General features: G+C 32.9%; 1 protein-coding gene across 5 annotated transcripts in view; it reads left to right on the top strand.

The window, feature by feature from the left end:
- Window positions 1-12,432, top strand: part of LOC106051541 (uncharacterized) — a 37,636-nt gene extending 25,204 nt beyond the window's left edge. For all 5 annotated transcript variants that reach the window (XM_013206726.2, XM_013206724.2, XM_056005781.1 and 2 more), the window contains 5 exons: window positions 105-213; window positions 2,193-2,397; window positions 3,921-4,171; window positions 4,891-4,995; window positions 6,775-12,432. In XM_013206726.2, the coding sequence (XP_013062180.2) occupies window positions 105-213; window positions 2,193-2,397; window positions 3,921-4,171; window positions 4,891-4,995; window positions 6,775-8,243 (2,139 nt within the window). In that variant the 3' untranslated portion in view covers window positions 8,244-12,432. The remainder of the gene's footprint in view (window positions 1-104; window positions 214-2,192; window positions 2,398-3,920; window positions 4,172-4,890; window positions 4,996-6,774) is intronic.
- Window positions 12,433-12,470: the final 38 nt, after the last annotated feature.

Below are 12,470 nucleotides of genomic sequence, written 5' to 3'. Positions count from 1 at the left end.
GTGTATCACTTTATCCTTTAAAAAAATAAGAAATGATTAACTTTAACTTGGTTTACTACATTTACTGTACCTTGTTTGTGCAATACCCTGTATATTTATATCAGGTGAAAAAAATGAGAGAAGATATTAATAAAACTGGCCAGATTTTACAAGATTTTGAGATCAACAAAATGGACATAAAATCTCCAGAACAAGAAATTATAGAATTTAAAGGTGAGCACATTGACCGTTATATATGGACAAGGCTTGTATGTTCTCACATACACATTTTTGGCAATTAGGTACAATAAGTTTATTTCTTTTTCTTTAGATGTAGCATATATATATTTTTATAAATATCTGTTGGCTTCCTTCAGTTGCTTCATGAAGCAACTTTTTATCATCTCATAGAAATAAGATGGATGCCTAGGCATTAGCTATGGTAGAAATGATGTCACACACACAGCAGATCTCCCTTCTCCATGCACCTGATGTATTCATAGGGACAGCAATAGCTGACACAGTTTGGGGTCAGCAACAATGCAGGCTTTGCTAGGGTGTAGCACCAAGTGCTTCAACCTATCTAAGGATCGCCTGTCCTGACTTTTCCTCAGGGTTGACTCCAGAAGCTTTTCCATGTTTGGGTATAGATGAATGATACCAAAGGTTTGAATTCATAGTTTTCCTTCTCTTAGTTGGATAGCCAGCCAAGGCCTATGACTCCCTCCTGCCCAAAGCTCATTACTGCTAACACTACAGGAGGTTATCAACTCAACCAACTACCAACTCTACTGGCTAAACCTGTAACAAGAGACAAAACATTGGATTTTAATCTACCAGATCTACTGTTTATTGAAATATGAAAAATCTGTTATTATCTTTGAGTGCTGTATTACTATCTCATAGCATAAACTGAAATTTTTTTTTAAAAATAATAAAAACATAAAAAAACACTTTTTTAAAAAACAAAGCTTATATTAAGTGTAACTGTATCATGTAATTATATGTATGGACAGCCTAAACATAATAAGTTTGTGCTATTATAAATACTTTTACTAATAGTTTAGCTTTTAGTTTTCTCAATGTGCTATGATCCTATCACTTTTTGGACCAGTTGTGAAAGGGGGAGGAAAGAAGAGGGTATTATTGTGAATGTTTACATGATCGCATTTTAAATGCTCAGAGCTCAAAGGGACTGATTCAGTTTATACCACCACATTTGTCAAGTATGATTTCTTTCCCTTGTTCAAGATATGAAACAAAAAAATTAATTACCAATAGTTAATTAACTAACTGGTTAATTTTTTTTAAGGAAATAAATTGTGCAAAATTTCAGCATAATCTGAGATTGGGTGTGGGAGAAATAACATGTACAAACTTTTTACCAAACAGAGTGAGTTAATAAAAGCTTTGTAAAAACATAGAATTTGAGCTTGGAAATGAAGTGACTTTAGAGGTTGACTAAAACAACAATGTATCCAATCTGGATATCAGACAATGATGGTGACATTTTCAGGTCATGAACATTGCAAAGATTCTTGTTACATGTGAGAGGGCAGTATTGTTGCAGTAATATTTCTTGTTTCATATCCAAATTTCTATTTTTTCAAAGTTTTCATAAATTAGCTCATTTTAGAACTATAATCAGCTGTTAGCAAATATTGGAGCATATTGTGTTCTGTTAGAAGATATCTGTGGAATGGAATTACAGCCCTTGTGCTTTATCAAAAGAAATGTTAGCTGTGACATTAAGCCTAATTTATCCTAGAAGGATCAGCAAATTAAAGTGGCAATACATTTTGTGCTGATACTTATTGAAACGTTGAAGTGTTCAACCCAACACTTAAGTGTGTTATTCTTGTCAATAAGAAGAATTTCTCTATTGGTACCCAGATAGGAGATGACTCAGTCTTTTGTTGATTTGATTTCAATGTAAACAAATTTGAGAGTTGGTGTCTGAATTTTCTCTTCTGCTCAGCTAAACCATGATTTTTTTTTTTCATGCAGTATAACATTCATTGTATATTATGTGCTTCATATTGGTAATTTATAAGACCTCCCAGGCATTTTTTAAATATATTATACATATCCTTTTCTTTTCATCCTTATGTAGTGAATTAGTGAATGGGGTCTCTTGAGATTTTGTCATCATATTTGATCTTATTTATATTTATCTATATACTCAAGTCAACATAAATGCTCTAATCCTACAGACAAAGAATCAAATGATGACTCCAACCTACTGGACAGGACCGCCTACCACCAGCACCCTACTCTGTCTCAGTCTCAGAGTTGTATGGAGTTGTCCTCTATGGCTGACATGGATGGTGGGTACATGTCCCTGTATGAGAGAGAGGAGATTCCTTTAGAACCTGGAACTGTCAGGAGAACAAAGCAGGAGATTGAAAATAGGCAACGGTTAGTGCATCTTTTGATATAAGACATTATGAGAGTTAAGAATAAAAAAAAAGTTGAAACAAAATCTAAAAAAAAAATTAATATAGAACTACTACAAAAAAATAAACAACTTTAAAAAATAGAAAAGTAAGTCTTTTTTTTTTAATAATTACATTTAATACCTTTAAAATAAAAACAAACTTTAAAAAATACTCAATTTCCCAGGTAGGCCTTATTTACTGTGCTTTTGGCACTTTCATCAAAAGAATTTTCATTAAATAAATCCGAGTTTCATAAAAAAAAAAAGAGTAGCCATGCTTTTGTTCTGCTTCTGAACATGATGAGCTCTTCTTACTGCTGATTATTTCCTATTTCATCCTACAACATTAGGGGTCTATCATAAATAATGCATCCTACCGCAATAGGCACTATTGCATGAAGAGCTAAATCCTTAGGGGAGGTGAAATAGCATTGCTATGGCTACTTGTTAATAAAGTTCTTTTTCTCCAGCATAAATATTAACTGCCTTTACTCTTTCAATCAAATATCAGATACACAGTACCAAGAACTATTTAGCTTAGAGACTTAGCATCACAAGAGCACATGTTTCAACTAAACACTAGCACCAGCTATCACCTCAGCAGCACATCTTTCAACTAAACACTAGCACCAGCTATCACCTCAGCAGCACATCTTTCAACTAAACACTAGCACCAGCTATCACCTCAGCAGCACATCTTTCAACTAAACACTAGCACCAGCTATCACTTCAGCAGCACATCTTTCAACTAAACACTAGCACCAGCTATCACCTCAGCAGCACATCTTTCAACTAAACACTAGCACCAGCTATCACCTCAGCAGCACATCTTTCAACTAAACACTAGCACCAGCTATCACCTCAGCAGCACATCTTTCAACTAAACATTAGCACCATCTATCACCTCAGCAGCACATCTTTCAACTAAACACTAGCACCAGCTATCACCTCAGCTGCACATCTTTCAACTAAACACTAGCACCAGCTATCACCTCAGCAGCACATCTTTCAACTAAACACACAAATCATTTGTAATTCTAAATACGAACACATCTTCATTAATCAACTACATGGCAACAAAAATAATTTCTCCCATTAGGCCATCTTTCTGTAATAGAAGAAAAATCAAATATTAATTATTCTTTTTTTCTTTTCTTAGCTTATAGCTAATAAGGAATCCCGTCAACAACTTAAATACAGTTCCTACATATTTTAAAATGGTAACATATAAGTTAGGGCAAGACTAAGTAATGTATTGGGATTTATTATTCACTTCTATTGTGACGTATTTAAATACAAACCTGTTACATTTATATATCCATTATTTTTACATCCCAAACTGATTACAAGATCTTCTATTAGCTGCACTTATATATAATGTATAAATATTCATGTATACAAACTTGTAATAATGATATACAATGTTTTCGTTTTTAATCATTAGTAGTTTCTTGTAAAAAGCTTTCATAACATTTACTGTCATTTTTTTTTCTAAAACAAAAAGGTTTTTTAGTGGAGAAGGAGATGAGGATATTTTTTTTTCCACACGTCCAGTTCAAAGGTCATCCTCACTCAAGCATGAAGGAGAGAAGTCCAGGTTAAAAACTTATCGGAGACTCACCCACTGTCCAATTTTGTCACCCATATGGGGCAAGTCATTAAATGACCTAAGCTCTTTAGATTTGAGTGACCATACTCTGACAAGTTTATCTAGTGCTTCAAGTATTAAAAAGCCAGAAAAGCCTCCTTTAAGGGGTAGGTAATTTCTTTGAGTTTGTTTAAAGTTAGATTTAAATCTCCCACCACTCTCGAATAATTGTTTGATATCCGTTTAATAAATGATTTTTTTTTTTTATTATATTAGTTTTTATTATTTTGAAGTCTTATATTTGAAACAAATTTTTTTTTTCTTTTTACAATTAGAGGCAAACTTTTCAAGGGTTCAAAAAGGTGTGATAGTTTATTACTAGCTTATTGGCCACACTGTGAAATCTATATCTTATAATTTTTAAAAATATAATCATCTTTTTGGCTTAAATCTTATTATTTTGAAAGCATGTCAGTGAGAATTCCTGCATGTATTCAATAAAGAGTTAAATAAATAGATAGACGTTTAGGAACATTTTGCATTTTCTTATATGTAGAACTCATTAGTAGAAATAATATTTGTGACAATTTATACAGATGTATACAAATACTTCTACAATTTATTAATATACAATATTGATACTGTAACTCTAAACTAGATCCAGTCTTCTAGTCAAACTATCATCTACTAATTTTTCCAAGTCTGGATCTATTTCACCTACTAGAATTTTGTTAGTAGATTTATGCGGCATAAAAAAAAATCTTTTTTTTTTATTTTTATGTTACTTTTTAAAGAAAAATCTGCAATATGATAAATTATAGTGAAGGTATCTCTAGGGCATATTGATTTTGTGATGACTTGTTTATTTGATATTCTAATGATTCAGATGACTCCATGGCATATCCTGCTGTTGCTGCAAATGTAACTTTACACATTCTTGGTGATGAAGCAACTCCCATCAAGTCTGGGCTGGTCCGTAAACAAAAAATGGGTAAGCTTGTCTAGTCATAAACTTAAATTCTTCATTCATGGATAATCTTTTATTGTACTAAAAACAGTGATGCTGTGATTTAAATTTGGCCTGTTCAACTAACCTGCTTCTTGTTGTACAAGGAGTAGGTCACATCATTGCAGTATTATTTTGTTCTTAAAATGGTCAGGTAACCGCATCCAAAAAATTATTTTCAATATCTTTGATCCATTATCTTTTTCTCCATATTTCACTTGCATCTTGCATGATCAGAAGTTTTTGTGTAGTGTCAGTTTTGTGGCGAAATAAAATATTTTAACTTTTAAAAAGTTGCTGTTGACTGACTTGTCTCTGAGCATCTAAAACAGAGCCTTTTTCCTCATTACTACATTGTCATCTCATTGTTTTGTTGACATGCTGTGCGATATAGTGTAACCAAATCCTCTCCACTTTTCCTGGTCAGCAGCTGTTCTTAGCAGGATTTCAAGAGAGAGGCCGGTCCATTCTTTTATGTTATCCAGACAGCTTTTCTTTGGATGAGACTTTTTTCATACCTCCTCCACTGTACTTTGAAGAATGACTTTGGACAATAAGTCTCATCTCTTTTTCCACTATACTAGCTAAGTTATTAAGTTGAGCCAGAACATGTGGAAGTACTATATAGGCTACAAAATCTATAAAACTCTCAAACACTAGCACCCAGCCATCACCTGTGTTAATGCCCCATTTAACCAGATGGAGGTCTGGGTAAGCACTGTTAACTCCAACAGTGGGGTGATAATCTCTTTTCACTTGGTCAAAATTCCAACATGGATTCATAATTATAATGAAAATACATAATTTTTAGTCCCCCAAAAAATAAATTTGACCATCCCCCCCCCCCCTTTCCTTGTCAGGACATTGCACACCCTTGTTATTATGCCCAAGGGGGCACACCCCTCAGTTTGAGAAACAGTGCTCCAAGGGATACTATAATAATTCAGCACTTTTAACATCAAGTTATGCTGCAAGTTGTTAAAAGTCTTAAAATTAATTAAATAAGTAATACCATTTTTGGACTCATTTCTTAGTGTAATAATATTACCAAGCATAAGAATTGTGTAAAACCAGTTTGATCTTCAAACAGAAAGAGGCTACAACTATTCATTACCTGTACTTGTGGGAATGGCTTAAATCCGTGATTATTGAGATGACTGTCAAGATTACATTCCACAAGAGCAGGCAACCATCCACTTATATTGGAATGTCACATTTCTTTGGCTTTTAAACTGAAATGAAAATGTTATTCAATATTTTAAAGTCACAGAGAAGTTTGTATTTCACAGAAAGGCAAATACTTGTCAAATTTAAATTGATCTAGATCATCAGTTTTCAACATTTTTATCTTAAATGAGTGATTTATTTTTCTTTGTGGCCTTTTCTTTCAACTCCCATAAATTTCTCCATTCACCCTAGTTTGTTGTCTGCCATTACCAACATTTCATTTGAAAGACCAAAAAGGTTGTTCTCCATTATTTTGAATTCCAAAAACAATACAGTTCTTGGCATAAATGTGTAATGCAGCTGACCTATCAATGCTTTTATTGCCACAGGTCAAGTCAATTGGCAACTCTCAAGTTTTACTTGAGTATTCTAGAATTAAAAAGAGCAATGTGTTACTTGAGACATTTAACATACACTGCTTAGTTCTATTTTTATTTATACTTAGTTTCTTTTCATCTTGTCTTTCTTTTAACTTATCTAGACATTTTGATTACATTAAGAACTATTTCTAAAAAATGTTTTTTCTTTTCTGAACAGAATTAGAAGGTAGATATGAGCCAGATAAAGGTCAATACAGGTCACTGGTCAGTCCTGAAATGACTCACCCAGTGGCCATTCTGGGATATACTTCATCTGATCTTGATCATGCAAAAATTGAATCAGTTGAGCATTCGCTTCTAAACAGTAATGCAAATATTCGTGACATGCCCTTAGAGGAAACACACTTGGCAAAGAGTAACTTGGACTCTAAAACACTGGCCTTGATTAGAGAAATTGGCTCGGCTTTGCTGATGAGCCCTGCATCTTCTGAGTCATCAGAGAAAGATGAAGAGTCCTGTACAAACAAAGTGAAATACCTGGTGAGAAAGATTGAAAAGAAAACCAACTCAGCAGTGCATGTTGAGAATCCAGGCTTGGACGCTGAGAGCAAGAGATTTGAAGACAAGTTTAGATTTTCTTCTAATAAAGATAGAGTTTCTGGCAGAACTTTATCTACAGGGGACATAGATACAAGCTCTTTTTCAGAAAGCTGGCAAAAATTGGCCTCACCAAGTGCCATTGTTAGACATGCATTCAAGCCAGACAAGCAGGAATGCCATTCTCCAACTTCTAGAAGCTTTAATCTAAGGTTACTACCAGAAGACAAGCATAATGTAGCACCATCGTCTTTAGAGTTTGTTCAAGCAGAACCCATCACATTTGTATGTGGCAGTTCTCTAGCTAGCAGTAGTGCTGTTTCCTCACCCCAGTCCTCCACCTACTCTCCACACTCACCTTTAGGTGATGCTAGCATGGAGCCTTCAGTGGTACGCAATCTGGTGGACAAGTTTGAGACTCAGGCTCCAGAAGTTGATCAAAACATAACTTCTTATTCTGACTTTCCTGGAGGGTTAGCCAGTACATGTTCATCTGAGCAATCAAACTGCACTGCTTTGGATAATCTAGCATCACCTTCCTTAGATCAGAGCCTATTTACACATCGCTGTTATGATAAATCTAAAGCCACATCAGTTTCTTTAGACATACCCTTTTCAGCTTCATTGCAGACATTGTCAAACAGACAGGTATCACTTGACAGTGGCATGCAGCTCCCCTCAAAGAACACCACTAAGCTCAGTACTTCCCCTTTTGAGATCAAGGTTGAGCTCTATGAGACCACAGACACTGTCATGAGACCAACTGCCAGCAAACAGGGGAAAATTCCCCTCAGTTCTACCACATTTGACAAACCAGCTCCTTTGCCATTCAATAAAATAAACCTGCAGTGCTCAGAACCCAAAGCCTGGAGACCTGTCAGGCCTCTATCCGCTGAGTGTCCATCAACAGATAGCGAATCGTCACCTTCATCTGACCGGTCCAAAGGCAGAAGATCTCTGGGGTTTGAGGAGTTCCAGCCTAATGAGGAAGGGAGGAAAATTAGACGCTTGCAGCATGGGAAGTCACACCCACTTACTCATCTGACAGAAAACCCTTTAAGAAAAGGACCCTTCTATAGCTCAATGTAAAAGCAAAACACTAAATGTATATATAAACATATATGCACCTCTCTCCATTCCTGCTATTGTCACTCATATCTAGCCATTTCCCACTCATGCAGTTGATACAATGTTTTTGTATCAATCAAGGGTTTCAACACATAACACATGAAGTGAGAAATTGAGAAACCTTTTATCACCTGAATAGTTAAGGCCAATATCCTAATAGCGCAAAATTTACATATATAGTATTGAGATATAAATGTTTTTTCTCTGCTATCATAAACAATTTGCCTGGTGTATTTGGAAAAAACTAACTGTACTAAAGCTTTCTCAAAAAAGTCATGAGAGCTCCCTTTAATACTTGTTTTGTGATGAGGCCCTTTGAGTGTAGATGACAAAGGCTTAACAAAATTATGTAACATTTATAAATTCTTGTGCAATTTTGATCTAGCTAATATGTCCTAGAAATGAAATTATTGCTAAAAAAAATGACACTTCCAGATTTTGGGATAAAAAAAAAATCTTTTTTTTATCAAGCTTATACCAGCTCACTGTCTGTCTGGTAAAATGTTTGTACACATTATTTTCAGACACCCAATCTTGGATCAAGCTAAAATTTTGCACATTTATTTCTTTTACCTGACAACACAAGAATCAATTTAAAAAATTAATCAATTAGTTAATTAACTAATGGTAATAAATTATTTTGTTTGTTATCTCAAACAAGGAAAAGAAGTGTACAATAGTTTTACAAGCTAAATTAGGTCGCTGCTTTAAAGTAAGTTTGAAAAAAAAAAAATAATAACTATACAATCTTCTATAGTCATAAATGTCTCGCTAGCAGAGTGTTGAGTAAATCAGCTTGAGGAGGCTCGAGCCACGAGTTTGAATCAAGTCTTTCCCTCCTTTTTTTTTTAAAGGCTTTTAAAAACTGATTATAGTAAAATTCCCCCAGATATCCCTATCTTTCTTCCCTCTACCCCCTCCCCTCCTTTCCATTTTCATAATTGGTCCAGATAAGTGGTAGGATCATAACGTATTGGTAAAAACAATGGCACAGTTTGTTGGTCTAGATGTATTACAAATTTAATTCCATGATTGATCCAAACTAATTGATACAGTTACATTTCGTATAAGCTTTGTTTTGTTTTTTTAAAAAGTATTTTTATGTTTTTCTTGTTCCTCGTATCATCAGGATTCCGGTGTATGTTTTGACAAAAATTTGAAAATGTTTTTATTTTCTTCTCACCAAAGTTTATGTTTTGTAAATCTATTGTAATTAAATCAATATATCATTGTTTTGTTGACTCTGGTTTTTAATTTTGTATTTTTTGTTTGTTTGTTTGTTTCTGTTACTACACTGCATTCCAAGGGTGTCTATTTACACTTTTATTTTCAGTGCTATTATGTAGGCTTACTTTTTGCAAACTAAATAATTCATATGCCTTGGTGTGTTATTGTTTCCTAGCTACATTTTCTAGTTCTGAACAAGTTTAATATTTTATTCAACTGTTTGAGTTGACAGACATCTTTTCAACCTGAAAAACTCAAAGCTAAACGTAGTCAAGATTTGTTTTGTATATAAACTCAATGTCAACAAGTTGTGCATTATTGTATAGTTTTTCATTATAGCAACTGTGTTATTAGTTTTAGTTGTTTTTTTATTTATTTGTTGTTTTTCTGTTGTTCTTACATAGATTTTCATTGTCCATTCACATTTTTTTTTAATCATGTTTATTTGAACAACTGACCTCAACATATAAAGAACAATTTTTTTTTAAATAACTGTGATGTATTTGTAACAGTGATGTCAAGTAGTCATTCTTGAAATCAAACTAACCAAGTTCTGGGGGTAGGCTCAAACTAATTTACAGTGAAGTTGGGAGCTTATGATATAATTCACATTAATATGGTCACTATTTTACACCCACAATAAAATCAGTAAACCCTGTGCTCTGCATTGTCTGAGGTGTCTTCTGAAATCATGATCTTCATTCATTCTTTGGTCAAATTGTATGCAATCATTTTCATGGAAGGGCTTCAGTTTATTGGTTATGATAGGTCAATTTCAACATTGGGTATACTTTGAAATCTTGTTAAAAAACTGGTTATAAATTTGATAAATTTTCGCAATCTTTTTTAATAGTTGCATAGTATAATTTTTTCATGTCGACCAAGTCTATTATATATTTATTTGCCATCAGTTTATTTGTTTGGTTAAGCTTAACATGGTAGAAACATTATGCAACATTTTCAAGGCAGTCAGTTTAATTTATCAGCCTCATGCACTCAACCATTCTGCTGGGATTTAGGAAACCACTTTTGAACTGATTGTTGTGATATTGTTTTTAAATGGATATCTCTTCATTTTGGGTCATTATTTTGATCTCGTTAATTTGAGTTAAAAACTTGTTGGACGTAATTGGTTTTAATCAATGTTTTCTATCTTTAATGAACTTGTGTTATTCATTGTGTCATAAACTGGTGTTATCCATGTGATTCATTCTAGATATTACATTTGTTATCTGTTCACCTCAATCTACAATTTCTTTCTCATGTAAACCCAAGTTTTTCATGCAATATTTAAGCTGGTAGGACTAGCTCTAAAGTGCAGAAAATGTATTACTTCCTTTGGCATGAATTTAACAGCATGAGTACAGATTTTACATGAAACAGAATGACAGCAATCTTTTAAAAACAACTTTTTAACAACAGTTTCTGTGTTATTTAATTTTCTATACTCAAAATATGCTAATTTCATATATTGCCATGATTGTCTTTTATATACATAATTTCAGTAAAATAATTCAAATTTTTATAAAAATGAAGTGAAAGGAAAGATAGGTTTGCAAAAAATAAATGCACTCATTAAGTTCTGTGTCAAGTCCACTTTTTAGATTTGAGATACATGGACATCGTTCAAATCTCCTGATAGGAGTAACTTATGCTGGCTATGTAGCAACCAACCATGAGCTATTTCTTTTCTAGACAGCCTCTCTTTTATCAGAAAACTGTTCATGTATTCTATTGTTGATGTAATTAGTGCAATGTCTCTGTGTTGATTCCAAGCTACAGAACTTTTTTTTTTTTTGATTTGCAACAATTGCAGTGCCTTTAATACGTAGCTAACTTTCATACTCATTCTCTTCTTGTCAACAAATGTCAGATGCTGGCCATGTGTCAAGACTTTTCTTTTTTTTTTTTGGTGTTAATATGATGCAAATTAATTTAGTGCTGTGTTCAATGTTGACATATATTCAGACTTCAGAAATTATTAGTCATGCATGAATTAAACCTGGCAAAAAAAAAATTGTATATACTTTGATGGTCCACAAGGTGGTATAGTATTTTGCTAGAGGAAGTGTAAAAAAACTTAAAATTAAGATTGTATGGTTGTAATAGATTTAGTTTTAAATCTGAATTAACATTGTAATATTTATCTCCCCTAGATTTAAAGAATTAGTTAGAAATAGTTTGTTTTATCAAATATTAATTAAAAATTTTGAATGTTATTTTTTTTCTTCTCAGAAACATCTGCAACATACAAGCTTTAATAAAATGTGGAATTTTTTTATTATAAACAAATTGCTGTGTTTCATTACCTTATTCTTCAAATTGATAATTTAATATTTGATGATGATTTTTTTTCAACATTTAGATTTGTTTTTAGACTGCTGGTCATTCTGTTTTGTGGGTCTTTATTGAAAGCAGATAAAAATATATTTATATATGCAAGGCTAAAATTGTCATTACTTTCTTCTAAGTCAAGAAAGATTGCATTAATGATGTCCCTATCTACTAATATAACTTGTACTAAATAATACTTAAATAAAACCAATCCTACTTTCACTTGTTATCTGCAACAAAAAACAGCTTCCACACGCATATATTCTTAAGCTTCTGTAAGTAAACTTATGGACTACATTAAATGGCCACTTGTAATGAGTATTAGAGTAACAATTTTGAAAGTAACAATTTTAAAAGTGTTATTCAATATTATTTGTATATTTAAATAGTATCAAGTTCATATATTTAACAATTGCCTGCAAATGGTTCTTGCTTTTGTTTTTACTATTTATATTTTTTTCCACCACACCAGCCAATCATAGAAACATATATGTCACAAAATATGCTTTCTTGCTAACGTTTTATTTTTGTCTAAACATAGACAGAAGTCAGCTTCATTTGGTCAATAAAATATTGTATCAATCTCTTACTAATGTGATTTTGTTGTGTATGTTTTGTTTTTAGTTT

Source organism: Biomphalaria glabrata, chromosome 12, assembly GCF_947242115.1.
Source record: "Biomphalaria glabrata chromosome 12, xgBioGlab47.1, whole genome shotgun sequence".
NCBI classification, from domain to species: Eukaryota; Metazoa; Mollusca; class Gastropoda; family Planorbidae; genus Biomphalaria; species Biomphalaria glabrata.
Note: the sequence above shows the minus strand (reverse complement) of the source record. Positions and strands in the feature narration are given on the sequence as shown.